General features: G+C 36.4%; 1 protein-coding gene across 4 annotated transcripts in view; it reads left to right on the plus strand.

The window, feature by feature from the left end:
• The window catches only part of fggy (FGGY carbohydrate kinase domain containing), a 95,651-nt gene that overhangs the window by 57,370 nt on the left and 18,614 nt on the right, over positions 1–19,667 (plus strand). For all 4 annotated transcript variants that reach the window (XM_088598781.1, XM_088598784.1, XM_088598783.1 and 1 more), the window contains 4 exons: positions 2,065–2,168; positions 12,337–12,444; positions 13,313–13,374; positions 16,874–17,021. In XM_088598781.1, coding sequence (XP_088454907.1) covers positions 2,065–2,168; positions 12,337–12,444; positions 13,313–13,374; positions 16,874–17,021 — 422 coding nt within the window. The remainder of the gene's footprint in view (positions 1–2,064; positions 2,169–12,336; positions 12,445–13,312; positions 13,375–16,873; positions 17,022–19,667) is intronic.

Genomic DNA, 19,667 nt, shown 5'->3' on the forward strand with positions numbered 1-19,667 from the left:
GAGCTTTATACCTGTAATTTACTGTAGCTCTCTCTATCCTTGTGTACAGTTACATCCATCAGTTGTCTTGGTCAGGAGAGATCCATCCTTCCATGGATTAAGTCAGATTTTTTTTTGTTATTGCATCTCGTTGTGATTTGAACACAGAGGTGTTGGTTGTAGGTGTAGCTGACCCTCTTCCACTTTAGCCAGGAAGAGGAAGAGAGCCATTATATTAATAATATTAATTCCTAATTGGAATAATAATACATTAATTCATAATATTAATATTAATTATATTAATATTAATAATAATTCTTTATACTTATATAATGCTTTTGTGGACACTCCACTCAAAGTGCTTTATGGGTAATGGGGACTCCCCTCCACCACCACCAATGTGCAGCATCCACCTGGATGATGTGACGGCAGCCATAGTGTGCCAGTACACTCACCACACACCTGCTATCAGTGGGTAGGAGAACAGACTGACGAAGCCAATTCATAGATGGGGATTATTAGGCCATGACTGGTAAAGGCCAATGGGAATTTGACCTTTACACCCCTATCCTTTTTGAGAAACGCCCTGGGATTTTTAATGACCACAGAGAGTCAGGACCTTGGTTTCACGTCTCATCTGAAGGACAATGCCTTTTTACAGTATAGTGTCCCCATCTTGATCATTAGGACCCACACAGACCCTGCTGGCAACACTAACACCTCTTCCAACCTTAGTTTTTCCCAGGAGGTCTCCCATCCAGGTACTGACCAGGCTCACACCTGCTTAGCTTCAGTGGGTTACCAGTTGCGAGTTGCAGAGTGATATGACTGCTGGCCATTAAAAAGCTTTCACAAAATGGTCCCACCTACCAAGATCCAATTATCTCATGCTAAATCTTTCTGAGCACTCCTTGATCCCCTTCTACCAAAATGAAGCAGTGGAAACTAGGCTTTGGGGTGGGTTATATAGGTACTGTACACATGTGCATGTCCACTATATACTGTATACTATTTACTATGCATGTGCATGTCCTGTATGTGCTGTATACAGTATACAGTATTATTATGGTCAGCCATTTCAGTGGCACTCCTTGAAATAGTCTCCTGTCGTACAGTAATATGTCTTGATCAGTACTTTTCCAAGCCCTCACTTTATTAAAGTGTATGGGTAATTATTTAATCCAGCCTAGTGTTAGCTCTACTAATTGAAAGCTCTTAGGCCTGTCGATATGCAATTTGTTCAGAAGTTTAAACTGTGCATCTCATAGACAGAGCTTGAAAATGCAATAAATATGGAAACCAAAGCTTTGATGAGTTCAAGAATAAATTGCCTGTTTCTGAAATTACATTGTTTTTTTTTCCAGCAAAAAACATTAAATCATCCATGCATGATTTTAAGTAACAGAAAGGAAAAGGTCTTTTTTCCTCCATCAAGGATTTGATTAAGCTGTAGTCTTTGAGGAAAGAATAAATGAGTTACCATTTCCCCTCTCCAACAACAGCCCTTAAGTGCTAATAAATAAACAGGAGTAATTATTTTCATCTGGGTTCCTGCAGTGCGTTTAAATAACAGACATAAGGTTGCTTTATTTTAGAATGTTTGAAAGAGGCACTAGCTTCTTAATTTAGCATAATGTGCTTTATTTTTTAATTTTAGGGGAACGAAATACATATATATCTGGCTTAAATTGTTGTTTTAATTTATCTTCAAATCCCTGGAACATTGAACTGAACCATCCCTATCAGCTTCAGCCAGTGAAACTTCTCTATGTTTTGTGTATAATTTTTATTTAAATTGGGTATTTCGGTTTATTTTTTTCTCCTTTTGCTTTAGTGACAGTTGTAATCATTTGTGCCTCTAACAGCGATAAATCATGTTGATTTAATAAATTAGCTAAAATAAATTTGAAGAATCTGAAGGATTACTTAGACTGATATACTGTTAGTACACATTGTGATCTCTTTTACATTGTCTTTTTTATTTTTTGTAGAAAAAAGTAAATGTATTACTGTATTGACTTTTCATTGGTCCTATCAAGAAAGGACATGACTCCCTAAAGATATTCATTTTTTTTTATTTTTCAGGTGTAATTGGAGCAGATGTGAGAGGGTATAACTTGCCTTGTGAGAAACAACCAATCACATCTCGCTTAGCCTTGATCTGTGGAACCTCTTCCTGTCACATGGGGGTAAGTCACATGATGACAAAGAGACTGTCTCACAACCTGACACTTTGCCCTTTAGACCCCTATATTGTGTGTACCATCATCACATGTTATTGTCCTTATAGACTCTCTTCCCTCAGTTTCCCAAAGAAATGTCCTCATCTGCATATTTGTGCTACTGTTTTTATGCTGTTAGGTTAAAAACATCTACAAAGGGATGAAGAAAATGAAAGAATAAGGAATCTTGTACAATAATAATAATAATAATAATTGCTTACACTTATATAGCAATGTACTGTATGTGAAAATGTGTGAAGACCATCCTAAGAGTAAGAACTAGTATCCTGGTAACCATTAGCAAAATATTTTTTTCTATATTAAATAACATATGAAATGTAATTACAACACATAATTTTGCCCCCCTGCAGTACATTTTTGTGGACTGCCATTAAAGCCTCAGTTTGTTTTCACTCAGTTGTTGCTGGATTTCGTTTACAACATCTTTTTATCTTGTCTGTCCTGGGAATTGTTGAGAGAAATCCACATCAAATAATCTAGTAAAAAAACAGCTACAGTTTGTTAAACTATAAATTGTGTGTTGTAAAAGAAAAAAATGCAAAACTACAGATCAGCTTTGCAGTTTTTTTAAAAAACAGCTTTGACTTATTGATGCAGTACAATGACGTTCTGTAGTAAATTACTGTGTTAACAATGTCATGATAGAGTGTTGTTTAGTATTACACAAGAATCATGACTTGGAAAGCCCCAAATCTTCCAAGTTTATAGGTATCTTCAAATGATCACATTAAGTTTTATTCATTAACCTATTAAGTGGATAAATTATTACTGATAACCATAAGAATGTAACTCTCCAGGGAAAAAAGTTGGAGACCCTGATATTACAGTATATTCAGCGGTAGTTTTTAAGACAACCTTCCAATAATGAGACTAGTGTATTCAAACTTGGAAGTAAACCAATTCTTTGTGTGTATATATCTGCACACACAAGTGGCTACTGTTCTTCAACCAAGACATTGCAGTACACTTTTATTAAGCTTATCTCATTGATTTATCCTGGCCCAAAGTTTAACCCTAGGTGCCAACAGGAAGCAATATACCCTTGTTAATCAGAGCTGCCCGAGCATAATTAAACTTACAGTATGTGTATAAACACTGTAGCTTTCATTTTCAAAAGAAGTCTTCAGATGGCAGTTACTGACGAATGTTTTTGTCGGTTTAAATGTTTACTAACTGAAATATTCAAGTTTGTCTCCTTAACCTTCTAATAAATCCAAGAAATATCTCTTCTACGTTACAGGTCCTATTGCTTTTTGATCAATTTCCAGACATTTTAACCAAAACAAAAAGTAGTAGGTTATAATTCATATCCAGTCCAGAGCTCCTGAAACAAATATGTTTATTCTTCATTCTCCACTCTTAAATAAATAACACCAGCTCATACAGTCACTTTCCTTATAATTGTCATTATTGTAATATTGTAAATAAATTGTGAATGCTTTCATAATTACTGTACATTTACATGTGTTTTTCTTTAAAAATTTGGTTAGGTAAACTTGTTATCTGAGAAAATAAGAATCAAAGCTTCAGTACACAATGGGGAATGATACATCTCAGGTACAATATCATATAAAACTACTAGGAAACTTAATATTAGTATTTCATTTTGTATCAGGTAACTTTGTGAGTCTTTTAAAGTGCATGAACATTACCTAGGAATTCAGAAATGTGATATGACAGATATAAACATAGCATCTGTCTGGTACACAGGTTCCTTATTATGCTTTTAACTGCTTTTACAGTCATGTACGTGTTGTTATTGAGTGTTGTATGTAATGGAGTAAATACAGGAACTCTTAAGTAAGAGTAATGAGGAGAGATGGCAAGCCTGGCTATAGTTAGTATTTGTCTGAAGTGCCTCTCTATCAGTGCCCTCAGTGCAGAAACGTTTAATGGCTCAGTTCACCTAATCAACACTGAAGGGTTGTCCAGATGCCCTCTTTGATCCTCATCATGTGTACCTGCCGTGGACCACTGCCAGCACAAACACCTTTGAAAGTTGATCCCTGCAGATAAATGTCTTCCACAAGAGAGCTGAAGGTCATCCTGTGTTGTGGTTTTGGCACACACAGCTGCTGGTTGGGAAAGGAAAAAGAATAAAAAGAAATTATTTTTTTTAAGTAGCATAAGATAGAAGGTTTAACGGAATGTGTCTAATGAGAGAAAGACGATCCTCAGAGACAGCGTCTGTCGGCACTTTAAAAACTCTTCCATGCACGATGCACTTTGTGATAGTGCTGTGGGTCACATAGGAGACCGTTTTGTTTGATCTCTTGTGAGAACCTCGGGATGTGTAATTTCTTAAGGAGATGCTGACCTTTGCTGGGTCTCTTGGAGCAATTTGCTTCTTAATGCATCACCAGGAGACGTTCATTACAGGCAAACTAATCCCACTTTTGATAAATCAACCACCGGAGTTGAGTGACTATGTGCAAATGCTTATGCAAATGCCAGTTTTTACATCTGATGTTTTTTTATGTACAAAAACGAGCATATGAAAATAATGAATGCATGCTTTATTATGTACACTGTGCATTCTCTTGAGCATTATTCATGGCCATTCCGATTTTCACTGGGAAAAAATGAAAGCAGGTGCTAAAATGTATGTTCTCCTTACTTTCAGTTTTGTATATATGTTTACTTATGTGTGATTTTGTAGATCCACTAGTGATTTTTCTACTTAACAGCTTTGTTTGCCAGAAGTCTTGCAAGGTAATAAGTGCTCTTTTCCTAGATAGTGATGAGAAGGTTGAAACAGAGTCTTCTGTGACAATATTCTTGCAAAGTCAGATCCAGTATATCGTTGTGTACTCACATTGTTGACACACAGAGGCAGCTATATTTAGCTTTCTTGCCTGGTATAGTTTATTCATTGATTGGACTGCTGTTATAGTTTGAGATGCTTTAGAAGGACAAGCTATCCTGCTTCTGACTAAAAAATAAACTTTTATTGCTTTGTTTTGTTCTTTACAGTGTCATTTGTTCATAGTTAGAGATAACCATAGAGATAATAATTTAGCCTGATGGATAGTATAAATGAAATCATAAAATGATTAATAAAGAATGAACACCCAGCCTGGAAATCTCGAAACTTGACAACATACAAAGAAAAGGTATATTTCATATCAGACTCTCTCTTACCCTAACTTAGTTTTCATAATTCCGGATTTGCATTTGTAGCTGACTTTTGTCTGCTCATTGCTCTTCAGTGTATTTAGTTTTTTCAGTGGTGTGATGATATGGGATGTGCAGATAATCCTACTGACAACATTTCATTTTTAGCATGTATTGTCTATGATGTATTACAAGGATGATGCTTACAATCAAATCACGCTGATCATTTCATCAGTCTGTTAATTTAGATGACATTTATAGAAATAAAAAGGGAAAAATCACATAATTAAGTGAAATTAATCTCTGTGATTGAAGTTTGTTGCTGGTGGGAGGCATTTTATGTCAGATTCTAGGTGCTATGGGTGGGTTTTACACAGTACATTTTCCGTTGCTTCAGTCCAATCCATTAAATGAAAATATATATGCTGAATTAGCAGTGGATGCTTATTTAACATAAATAAGCTCTTTCTTGATTTGATAAATTTACAGTATGTACTGACATATGTACTGACATTCAGGTTTAGTTTTAAAAGAATTCCTCAGATAAAAAAAATAATCCGTGTTATCCTACTATATAATTGAGGAGAAATGTGGAGGGAAAAGGTTGTGTTCGAGTAGCATGTTACCAATATCCAAGAAACTTTATAATAAATAAACTTTGATCTAAGTCATATTTGATTAAAAAAAAGTCAGCAATTGTCAACATGAAACAGCTTGTTCTTAAATGGCAAATTAAAACCTTTCTCTTAAAAAATAACAATGCACTCAAAAAAATGTAGTTATTTTACATTACGACCAGGCCATTAATTAATGTTTTCCTCCAACAAAATAAAAATGTATATGGAATTCAAAAATAGACAGTGTAATTAAACTGACATACTGTAGTAGATAGAATTTCCTGCTCCAACCTAATAAAGATAAATGAAAGTTCTTTACAGGACATGACAACTTCTAAACCACTGAAAACAACAATGCAATACTATTTGGAACAGTTAAGTCTTTCAAAGTGAAAGGGATGCATTGTCTGTCTTATCTGTAAATCTTGGCATATGTTTGAGAAAAAAGGCTGGATAAATTGAAGTTAAATGTCTTGTGTCGCTCAGCTTTTATCCCAAAATTTACATTTACAGTACCTTAAAGTATTATATAGAAGCACTTACTCTACCCAAAGACTGAGAACATTACTTTTAAATGTTCTGTGGGTCATTAACAGTTACTTTCTCCTCAAGCTTCATGATCTTTTATATTTCACTTGGCTAATTTTGTTATTGTTTACCGATTATTCTCCTAATTTCTCTGATGTTTGGACATGCTAGGAGTCTGACAGCGGCCTGGGTGCCAGCATGCTCACAGTAACGCCATAGACGGATCTGCTGAATACCCTGAAGATTGCTGCAGGGCTCATGTAAAAAGATGATTAGTTTAATTGGTGGATGGGGACAAAGGAGTCTGTCTTCACTTGCTCATTCTTCCTAAACCGGTAAAGACGTCGCTCTGAGCCAAGATGTAAAAATGCTATTCGTGACACCGAAATTATGTAGGCACATAATAAAAAATAATTGCTGTTTTTTAAATTTTGAAAACTAGGCTCAGTCATGTCCACATTAAATAGTGAAGTTTGCATTGCGGTACTAACACTGTTTCACACTGCTCCTTGAAACAGTTGGGTTTCATTGCATGTTTTAATATCTGTCTTCAATGGCTGTTTGCTTACCTGCAAACAACCTGGGATCGATCACAGTGTCTTGTGTGAGACGTGTAGTAGACTCTACAGGTTTCCAGTTGGACACAGACTGAAGCTGACGCCCCTACACGCCTTCTGCACTTTTCCCTCTTTTAAAACCTCAGCAACAAAGGGTCTCTGTGCCTTTAACAACAGCTGCATACTGTTTCAGTAACATTAAGGAGTACTCATCATAGGCCAGTTCTGGGCCTGTGTTTTATGGAGCCATGAGAAGCTTAATTTGTGGGCAGTGTTTCAGACTTTGAAAAGTTTTTTTGTCATTTGCTGCCAGCTGGAAACCTTTCCAAGCAATAATAACTTCTCCAACCAAGTGAAGTAAAACTGAAGAAGACTGTTTGATAAAATGTTTGATTAGCATTTTTAGATAGTAAGATATCACCATTTTTTGCTTCTTTTGAACAAATAATACATGGATATTTTTCAGACATCAAAGTCACACAAGATTTTCTTAAGTGTAGAAAATATATTGTGATAATGTCTGCACATCTTTATAGCCTTGAATATGTTGCTTTTTTTAATAGCAGAAAAGTTAAAATGTTCATGGATTCTGTTTTATAGCTTTGTATTCAAGTCGTGCAAAGCTAAATGTTCTGGGTGTTAAGGAGTGAGCACATTTGATGATGTCATACTGAGAAAAGCTATGTATGAATAAGGGCATAAAAAAACACCAGAAAGCTTTTAATAAATAATTCAGGAGACAGTAAATTGAAGACTGCAACTTCAAGGACTGATGAAAAGAAATAAATTGAAATTTCTTTGAAATTTTGCAATACATTAACTCTTGATCCTTGAGTAACCACAGAAAGTAAGTGTGAGCAGAACTAGAGAATTCCCTAGTCATATAAAACACTTCAATAAATCCCTGCTGGGAGCTTATCAGTATAGAGAGTAAATTTGTCCCTCAGCTTGTTTTATTATTTCTGAGCACTTAAGAGACTAACTGGCAAGTGTTTAAGACTGAACTAGAAATGTGTGAATGCCTTGTTAAGGTGGGGTGAAGTTGGGTTTTATTTTCAATTACACTTATTATAAAATAATTGCAGTGTTGCAAAGTATTTAAACATATTTTCCATTCATTTTGCATTTTAACTGTGTAGATTCTTTGAGAACCTATAAGTGTGTCTTTGCTTATGAACAGGCCAGAAGTAGAATGTTTGATTGTCTTGCAATAGTCAGATGTCAGTTTAAATGTTACTAGAACACAAGTAATTGAGCACTTGAACTCTCCATTGTGGGGGAACTTAATATGCTGATCGGGCCCTACAGCCTGTCAGCGTAGCCTGTGGATATAGTTTCTTATGTCTCTAGGCAATAATGCACTATTTGGACAGCGGTTTTTCATTAGTTTAAAAAGGGTGGGGGCATCATTACTGTATCTCTCATGCAGGGCGTTTTAGCTATTTTTCTTCAGAGAAGCTTTCAAATCTCTGTGTTTCTGTCAATCTGTAACATCTGCTTGTTATAGGCTTCGGTTACACCCTATTGGCCCACACTCGAGGTTCATGGCCCTGGGGTTCACAAACACTGTTGATTCCTGGCTAAGCTGGTCCATGCTTAACCCAGCCGCCCGCCTTTCTTTTTTAAACTAATAACAGATTGCAGAGTCATCTCCGGCTTTTTTCGTCTTAGGCCTCTGATTAGCCCCATAATGTTCACCGCTGATCCTCAGGAACAGATGAGCCAGCAGCTCTGTTTCTTTCTCAGTTTCTCTTTTTCTCCTGGAGTCAAAGCCTCTTAAATCAACTCTGTTCCTTTTCGAAGTTCTTTTCAGAGACGTTGCAGAATGTTTTAAGTTAAAAGAACATAATAATTTTAATTTTAAAGTATGATGTCAGTAATGTTTAGTGACCTGAAAAAACAGCACATTTACCTGTAATATAGTGGCCCTTGGAGGTGGAATATTTCAGAATGACCTCTTACTTTTTGAATGTTAAGACATATATGGGTTTAGGTCCTTTCAGGCCATTTAGGATTTAACTGCTGTTGTAAGGCATTATTTGACTTGTAGAAGGTAGTAAAATAACAGCAGACAAATGGCAGATAGACAGATAAAAGCCTTTTAAATTGTTCCCTGTAATGTTTTAAAAAATGACTAATCTATGTAGTCACTGTGCATAAATATAATCATCAATCAGGAGAGACATAACTCTGAAGAAAAAATTATTGTAAGAGTGCTTTGTGTGTGTGGTAGGAAGGGTTAAAACCAGTGTCTGCTTGCTAAAGTTCCTGCACCGAGGCAAATGGAATTCAGTCTGGCTGGCTTGCGGAACATTTTAAAGAGGAACATAAATAAGCCCTGCAGGCCTGTTGTGACCCTGGAAGCTCTTGTGTGCCACAGGTTTCCCAAGGCATCTGTGCTCTGGGTCTGTGGAAGGCCAAGCAGATGACAGGTCTCTGTGCCAAGTCTTAGCGTTGATTTGTAGAAGTGTGGCTGTGGGAAAACACAAATGCCTCAGCTTTTAATTGCTCTACTGTAGATCCTCGTGTAATTTAAATGAGCTTTAAATTTAGACCTGGGCCAGAAATTCCAAAAGCTTTTCTATCAAAAGACTGCCTGGTTGTTCTATGCTGGAAGTATTTTTTGATACTTTGCACTATTACTCTTCTTAGTAAATACCAATATCATTTACAAGTGTAGCGCAGACCTCTTTGCAAAGAAAGACATGTTACAAATTATGCTGAAGCCAGTTACATTTTCTTATGATTTTTTTCCTGGCTATGTGACAGCTTTGCAGCATTTGTCCCTGTTGAGAGGAACTCAGGTTGAAGATAGGATGTTACACACTGTATTTTGTGTGTAAACACTTTTTAACCATTGTAATGCTTTTCTGCCCAGAAGGAAACAGAAATATAAACTTGTTAAGGTAGTGACACAAGCAAAATATGTATGTTTACTGTATAACATTTTAATGTGATAAAAATGGTAGAGAAATATTAGAAAAAAAGTTTCCTTATTCTGTACATGATGCCTTTCTGACCCACTGCTTTTTCTGATAGTTTTATTTTTATTTCATTATTATTTGTTTGAAAATTAATCCACATGTACAGTAAAGGCAATGTTGATACCAATGCACTGTATTAAATTCTCTTAAACAGCAACTTTCTTTTTTTGAAATTATCAAGAGAAAACAATGAGTGATATAATAACTAACAGTGCTACTTGATTAAACTAGATTCGTTGTGTAAATGTTTTAAGTTTACATTTGAAGGTTTCGTACAAATGACACCTTAGAATAGAATAGAAGAGGTGAAAATCCTTCAGGGCAGTTACTGAAAGTGTCAATTTTTTCTGCCCTGTGTCAGGTGAGATGTTATTTTTAACTGACCCTTCTAGTGAGGTGAACCTGGTGAAGAGTGCAGCAGGCTGACCCTTCTGACCCAGCAAATTTCTTCCCCATGTCAAGAGGTCCTGTAGTGAAATCAATGTAGACCGTCTTCAGAGAGTTGCCTGTGTACATTCCTTTAGACAAATAAACCCACAGCTTTCCCAGTAAGAGCAGGGTAGCCCACTTCAGCTTGGTTTGCTTTGGCTTTGTAGTGGCTTGACCCTGAGGTGTGAAGTTGGTGCATTATCTATAGGTTCAGCCCATCCTGCTCCCATCTATATGGAGATGTCTGCAGAGAGGGGCATGTCAGTATGAATAGTGTTATTGAAACACGAAGCAGAGAAATGAACCAGTGACCTCCTCTCTCTGTAGTTAACACTCAACAGAGACAGTAGAGCCAGGACACAACAATATAGAAAATACTTTTTGGAAGGAGTTATATTTGCATTAATGTACAGGGACAAATAAAGTTCAGAGCTACAGAAAGTTTTATTGTTGAACTGAATGCCAGGAAGCAGAGCATTGTAAGTGACACTTCAGTTACTAACCTACAATTATAAATACTGCCTACAATACTTACAGTATATATTTTTGGTTCTGCAGCTGAAGCATAAATCGTAAAGAAAAAAAACTCACATGGTGTGCATTTATGTATAAAATCAGATGAAGAGATTTTTGCTTTAGGAAACTTAAGAAAAGGTAAAGTAGAAATACATTAGTATTTGAATGTTGTGCATTAAGCAGAGGAGATCAAACTGCAGCTCAGGGGGGTTGGCTAACTCAAGCGCATGGTGAAATGGTAAATAAAGGGAAGAAAGAAGAAAACAAGCAATTCTCCTGTAAAAGTATGAAAGTTAATGTTTTCTGCACTTGCTTGTCTCTTCCCTTTATTACATCCTGTATTTTTTATATAGGGGCAGTTTATGTCTGGATATAATGACAGTCTAACACAGTGAAGCTCGACAATCACAAATTTAATTAACCTACTGTTGAAATCTGTTGACTAGTCACCGCAGATTGTTGCTGGAATTGGAAAATTCTGAGTTTTTTTCTGATAGTTTTATAAAACAAAATTGTTAAACAAAAAGAATCATTTACTGTCAGTGGATTATTCTGTTGGCTATTTGTGTGGAAGCAGGTTTGACTAGAGTATTAAGGAGTTATGCAGATTGTAAATTAATTTTGAAGACTAGAAGAGCAGAAGTGAGGGTTTTGAATCTGTGCCACTTAGATGGCAAATAATAGAGGCTCCATCTTTGTGGCACACAGAGAGGAAAATCTCTCTACTGCTGATGTTGCAGTTCAGTTAAACACTTCGAGCATCTTCTAATAGAACACTGCCAGTCTAAAATGAATGTTTAGATTTAGTGTCTTAAGCAAGATCTGCAATGAGTGTTGAAGTTAGCCCAACATAGCTGTCATTCACTTAATATAAGAAGCTGCTGTATTGAACACATAAAATGCCATGTAGATCTTATGCAAAAAAGCTACCAAACCAATTAAAAATGTATATTTTATGGTAACTGTAAAAGATGTGCTCATTTAGGTCAGAGTACTCTCTAGCCATATTAATTATACTATTAGACAAATCATTGTAATTTCAATACAATAATGTTGGAGATTATTAAAAAAATAATTATGATAATTCTAACATTTTTTACTCAAAATGTGATGTGTGATGTTTGATGATATGCATTTGGTATGTATCTCTTAGGGTTATTTGAGAACCTACAGTATACATTATACTTACAAAAAACAACTTTAAGAAAGTTGACATAAGTGTACTTTACAGATAAAAAGATATTGTATATATGAAGTCTGATAAATGTTTTAGTACACAGTTATGAAATCAGTGTTTTTTATTTCAAATAAAATTGTTAATATTGCATTTTTCTTTTTTCTATAGCTTATTATGTCATTTTATTTTCAGATCAGCAAGCAGCCAGTCTTTGTACCAGGTGTGTGGGGTCCATATTACTCTGCAATGGTTCCAGCATTTTGGTTGAATGAAGCAGGACAAAGTGCCACAGGTAAACTGGTGAGTTGGAATAGGTTCTTCCTAGAATATCCATGAACTGGAACTGTAATGAACCATCAAATTAGTCCTAATGTACTGTGTTTGTAATTTCTTTCTTAATCATTTTAGTTTATTTAATTATTTAGATATTTTTACCCAATAAGGATACAGTAAGCACAGCATGGTGGCACATTGGTTATCATTGCTGCCCCTTAGCACTAGGGCCCCCAGTTCAATTCTGGACCTGGGGTAATATGTGTGTGGAGTTTGGATGTTCTCCTAGTTATAACCTGAGGTTTCCTCTGGATGGTCCGGTTTCTTCCCACACTCCAATAACATACTGGTAGATTTATTTACTTCTTGGAAAACTGCCCCTGGTTGACAATGTGCCTATGTCTGTGTCTATGTGTGCCCTGCTATGGACTGGTTGTATCTTGCCTTGCGCATGTTGCTTGCCAAGATGCACAGGGTTCCGAGATTCACATAGACCCCGAATCTCCTGTGACCCTGAATTGGATAAAGCAGTTTGAAAATATATGGATGGTTAGTTGGATGAAGATACACTATGCTGGTTTATTTTTGCATGTTAATGTGGGTATTCTTGTTCTCTTTTGATGGTGCCAGATGTGTGCGAAAAGCTTTGGAATTTATTTTAACATTGACTGACCATTACTGTGAGCAGATCTGCAGCACCTAGTTCCCGCTGAAATCCAATGGATGATCTGAATTTCAGGGTTCAGGAGCAACCTTTCACTGCAGTGTGATGGGTTTCAACTTTCCAACAGTAAAGAGAAATTAGCTAAAGCACAGCTGAAACAGAAAGACCTTGGTCACACTTTTTTCCTTGATTGTTTTCCAGCTTCACTTAATGGTTTATATTGTGTTGTAGATGGACCATATGATTAAAGGGCATGCTGCCTTCCCTGAGCTAAAGGAAAAAGCTAAAGAAAGGTTTGTATGTTCTTCCCTGTCAGCTCCACATCTTAGTTACCACTCAGGGACTCTTTGGTTGAAGTAAACTGTGCATGGTGCTGATAGCACCACATATGGCATCTGTAGTTTAATAACTTATCTTTAAGGAACATAAAAGATCATCAGTGGTGACGTTCATTTTAATTTTCTATAGCTCCTTGTTTCATTATTTCTGTTACGTAAAGTGGTTGAATAGATCTCTTAATTGTGTATTTAAATCATTTATTAACAAGCAGACACTACTTTATGCAATAAAATCCTTTCTTTTGAGCAAACTTAGGACATTATGGCTTCATATATGTCAAATTTGGCCAAATTTCCAATTGGCCCTTACCAATCATGGCCTCCTAATAATCCCCCTCTATGAATTGGCTACATCACTCTGCTCTCCTCCCCACTGATAGCTGATGTGTGGTGAGCGTTCTGGCGCACTATGGCTGCCGTCGCATCATCCAGGTGGATGCTACACATTGGTGGTGGTGGAGGGGAGTCCCCATTACCTGTAAAGCGCTTTGAGTGGAGTGTCCAGAAAAGCGCTATATAAGTGTAAGCAATTATTATTATTATATACAGTACATATGTTGTTAATTGGAGCCAATATTTAGCGTTCTCTATCATGTTGTGTCATGTGGTAATTATTGTAATTTGATATGTTGGGTGGCAGTCGAGTGAACGTTTTAACAAGTAACACACTAAAGAAAAACACCAAACAATCAGCTCCCAGCTTGATTTACTGAACATGATGTAGTGTCAGCACTAACATGTTCACAACGCACCAAGAATGACACATTGGCATGCTGAGAGCATTCTTGAAAAAACATACCTTTTGGTGGCCTGGCTGAGATTCTAAACAAAACAAACATCTGCTGAGAAGTCAGGGGTTAAAGCTGTAAGCACATGTGAGTGTCCCCAGGGACCTCATTAGAGCCTGACAGGGGAGACATTAAGAGCCGGTGAATTATTATTGCAAGCTGGACTTTTCAATAATGAAGGCTTGTAAAACCTGAGGGCTTGACTCTGGTTCAGGTAAAGACGAACTTCATTAGTCAGCCAGTTTCTGACAAACCTGGTATGGTACCTTTTATTAAGTCTACAGTTTCATACTTAATTGTTCTTCACAGCTGGTAAAAACTGTTTTTCTCTTGCTTTTCTATTGCATTAAGCACATGCAGAACAGCAGAATGGCATATGGATAGCACAGGAGCCTCTATAGTTTTTTTTTACACTCTTATAGAATGCACTTCTAGGATCTTGGATATTAAGAAAACTCTGTTTTGAGTAAAGTCATATAATATAACAGAATTTACCTTTTCTAGCAGCAACTAAAAATTATGTTGGATTGTAATTCTTTGACTGAAACTACTGCGATTGTAGTTTTCTTACGTTTTTTTTCTCAGACCTGTTTTTACTTCTAACTACAGACCACAAGACCATAAACTGCATTTGAAGGTGTTGAGGACCTTTAAATCATTTCCATAATGTGTTGTTTGAAACAGAGAACCTTCTGTATGCAGTGCATAGCCCTTGTACTTCACTTACATTATGCATTTTTATACCATGGCCCATTGAGGTGAACCTCACCAGGAAAATGATTCTGTAAGAAAATGAAATAGATATATAGGTTAATTAATTGATACAAGCATGCCCTGCAGACCAGCAGTGCCTAGAGCTTCAGCAGGCCCACAAGCAGCAGACATCCTTGGTGTCATCCACACTTGTGCTTTATAGACATCAAAGTTTGCAGCTGGAATCTGGTACAGCAATTTAAAAACCAAACCTTCTCTGGGCAGTTTAAGGGTTTTCAAGGAAAAAAATGTAATGTGCTTAAATGACTGCTGTGTAGAATTTTTTTGAAAAAAAAAAGTATTAATTGCACCTAGACATATTTCTTTTTAAATATTTTAAAAATTTTACAAAACGTAAATGCTCATTGATGGAACAGTAGTTTTTTTTAAAAGAATGTCAAAAGAAATGGTGTATGAAGTTGTATGAAGTTGTTTCTCAGCAGATAAAAGACTGGTAAGTTGGAGAAACTAGCGTGTTTTTTAACTTCAGGTGATCATCAACAAATCCTTTTCTGAGGAATATTTGTTAAAGCACTTGTTTACCAGACTTCATTTTTATGATGGAAGTAATTGATTATTCCCTTAAATCTTCCTCCTCTATTGCCTTTATAAATAAACAACTAATAAAGTAAAACATGTGTTTTGCTTTCCCAAAGTGAACTGTGAGCCGGCACAGGGCTTTGCACGTGACCCAGTCTGAAGCAGGAATCCAGGAAGCCCATGTTGTTTTAATTAGTGCCCTCTGTCTTTATGGACCACGTAGCCTGGCTTTGGTTATGAATTCAAGCCAAAACCTAAAAACTGTCCATGGCAACGCACTCCCCCTCCTCCCGCACACCCCACTGTTCTGGTCTCTATCACTTTTTTGTGTATCAAGCCCTGAAATTAAGGGGTGATGGGAAATGCAGTAGAATGGCTTGATATTTTTACAAGATTGCCTTGCTATTCCCCAGCAATCATAATAAAACAGACAAAGGTGACCCTTGTGAGATCATCTAGCTCTGAATTACAGTACCCAGACTAATTCATTGACTGGATCAGCAAATCCAGCTTCAACAGGATAACAAGAAAAGTTATGAATTAGTGAGACTTAAACACAGTTATCTGATTCAGGTAAAGTTCCTTACAGTCTGGGTTTTCACAGTGGTAAGGCACTACACTATTTTACCATTAGGTAGGAAATAAAGTTCCATTTTAAAGTTAGATATTGTGTTCTTTCCTTTGAAACCAGTTCTTTACAAACAGCTATCTTCCAAGTGTTTATTTACAACCGCACACATGAAGGATGAATTAAAAGGTATTATCAGGTAATGATACTTAACATAACATAACATAACATAACATAACATAACATCACTTCATTAGCCCTATACAATTTCTTGCATTAGGAATTAATCTTTTTGCATACCCCAGCTTGCTCTCCGTGAGACACACAGATACACAGACAGGGAGAGAGCCTGGGGTCAGAGCAAGGGTAAGCCATTGTACAGCCCCCCTGGAGCAGTTGGGGTTAAGGGCCTTGCTCAGGAGCCCAACGAAGTAGGATTCCTCTGCCAGCTGTGGGATTTGAACTGGCAACCTTCTTCATTTATTTTGTTAACTGTCCTCTTTTAAGTTGCTACTCTCGCTACCCAATCTTATACAAAAGCAGTTATTAAAGTCCACATGGTTATTATGTTTTAAATATAGACAGTGCACTGCAGACAGTAAAAGTTTCTTTTAACTTTTATAATTAGATGTTTAATTCCTTTGTTTTAACTGCACATTAATGATGCCACTAATTTGTTGGTATAAATATTACATTTAAGGTACGTGAGCTACAATTTACTTTGTACTCTGTAAGTTCACTGTATTAGAGTACTCTTTTTTGTTAAACTATCATATATCTTTTCTCTTCTTTTTGCACTATGTAGTGGGGTGAATATCTATACTTACCTAAATAGTCATCTGCACACGATGAGTGTTGACGCACCCCTGGACGTGCTCACTGTTCACCTGCACATCTGGCCAGATTTCCATGGCAACCGGTCTCCGTTGGCAGATCCCACTTTGAAAGGAATGGTAAAAAGAAACAGTTTTTCTGTATATAAAGTATGGGAATATGATCCATTCCATTTCAGGAATTTGACACAACTAGTTTTTATTTAATGAATTAGTTATTTATTCATAAAAATGTTTAGAGATCTGTGTGATTAAAAACCCTGCCCTTAACTAGTTTAGATAGTTGTACCCTGTTGTACACTGTCTTGAATTTAGTGATTCTCAAATGTCTTGACATGTGAGCTACCTTCAAAGCAGTCTGAAATGAAGACACTTTTAGATGTGTGAGCATACAATTCACTGAATGGGATATTTAAGACATGTTATGGTGGTTGACTTGCTGTTTTAACTCTTGCGGATATTTGGCATTGGGATTGTAAATTTAACCTCAGTTTATATATGGAAACATTATATTAACTTTACTTAAAATGAAACAGATATGTCTTGTCATGATCTGGGGGTGCTGGGAATGCCCTTGATTAACTGGATCAGCACTGTGGTAGGATTTGCTATACAAAAGTATACTTGTTCACCAAAATCACTGTAATGCCCCCACATCAAATGAATAGACACTTTCAGTTGCAGCAAATCCATGGTTTACTTGAGGAGCATGAGACAGTCTTCCATCTCTCTACCTGGCCTGAACAATCACCAGATCTCTGACCTCCTGGAAACTGGTGAAACAGTTTATTGCCCTTATCATATTCATCAATTTCCCTACGGGATTAATAAAGTATTATCTATCTATCATATCATCAGTCAAAGGCTACCCCTCTCGAGCTGCAGTGTATGATGGTCTTTGGATGTTCTTCCTTCTCACAGAGGTCAAATATTATACAGCTGGGGTTCCCAGTATTTTGGTCGGTGAGTGTAATACAGAGACCTGTACAGTGCTGCTTGAAAGTTTGTGAATCCCTGCTTAGTTCTACAAATGTTACATTTTCATTGTGAAGTCCTTGTTTATTGAAAATTAGCCCTTACTTTTATAAGTGCTTGTGCAAAAGTAAGTGAACCACATTAGGTTCATTAGATTAGTCAAGCAGGTCAGTATAACCAGGTGCTAAAATAATTGGGTACCAAGTTAACCAATCAAAGAGCCAATCAAGGTTTAGGATGCCGTCTACTTTATAAAGGTAAGAAATCTAGTCAGCTTCGTCTTACACAAACAAGTAAGTGTAATGCACCGTGCCACAATCTAAAAAGACCTCAGACAACCACGGAAAGAGTGTTGTAAGTTCTCATCAGTCTGTAAAATATTATAAAACCACTGCAAAATCTTTTGGAATTCGTCAGTCTACTGTAAGACAAATAGTCTTCAAATGGAGAAATAGACATTTTACCTAGATGTGGATGTCCTACAAAATTGTCCTACAGAGCAACAAGAAAACTCATCCAAGATTTCCAAAAGAACCCCAGGACTACACCTCTCTTGCTGCAGCTGCTGTCCATGTTCATACCTCACCAATACAACACAAGCTTAATAGCAATGGCGTTCATGGGAGGGAAACCTCCCATAAGTACTTGTCTTAAGTTTGCAAAAGACCATCTGGATGATCCTGTAGATTTTTGAAAGAATGTTTCTGGACCAATGAACCTAAAACTGATCTTTTTGGCCGTGCTGTGTTTGATGTAAATCCTGCTTTTCTGCCCATGGACCTGGACAACTTGCCATCATTGATGGAACTATGATTTAATCTCATATCAAAATATTCTGGAGGAGAATGTCAGGCCGTCTGTCCGTGAGTTGAAGCTAAGCCAGAAAAAGGGTCCACCTGCATGACAATGACCATTAACATTCCAGCAAATCTGCCAGAGAATGGACTAAGAGGAAGAAATTATGTGTTCGGAATGGTCAATTTAAAATCCAGGTCTCAATAGAAATGTTGTGGAAAGACCTGAAGTTGGCTGTTCATGCAAGAAAGCTATCAGATCTGGAGCAGTTAAAGCAGTTTTTATAAGGAAGAATGGACAAAACTTCCTCAAAGCAGATGTGAGAGACTGAATACTAACTATCAGAAATGCTTGGTTACTGTCATAGCTGTTAAAGGATTTGCCACTGCTTATTGAATTAAAAGGTTCACTTACTGTTGCACACAGTGTCCTTGAGTTTTTGTTAAATAAACATGATTTATTTAATAAATAATATATATATATATGTTTGTACGTGTGTCCATTATTTGGGGTATTTTCATTAAATATTGTAAAATATTGAATATTCTGTTATATTTATATATTATAAAGATAATTTGTCTTAGACACGTGAAAGATGAAGGATTGACATACTTTCAAGCAGTGCTGTAGTATAGTTTTTCTTTCCTCTCTCAGTACACATGTAAAAGGTTCCTACATGCTGTATAGTTTATTTAATGCATGTAATGTATGTTTGAAAGTTGTTGACAGAGAACCTCAGTGCTGCATGATGGATGAATGATGTTAAGAATAGTGTCTTTTTCATTGTCTTTCTTCTCACTGCCTTTTGCCCTCATTCTCCTGTTGTGCTTCCACTTTTCTTTTTTCTCTTTGTTATTTAAGTGGATCTGCTTTAAATTTCTATTTATACCCTTTCATATTAGTCCCTAATGCTACATCTCTAAAGTCCCTGATTAACAAAGCCTTTTTTTCAAGATAAAGAATCCTTTTCTGTGAATCCACATTTTCCTATACATG

This window comes from Lepisosteus platostomus, chromosome 11 (assembly GCF_059453375.1).
Source record: "Lepisosteus platostomus isolate fLepPlt1 chromosome 11, fLepPlt1.hap1, whole genome shotgun sequence".
Taxonomy (NCBI): Eukaryota; Metazoa; Chordata; class Actinopteri; order Semionotiformes; family Lepisosteidae; genus Lepisosteus; species Lepisosteus platostomus.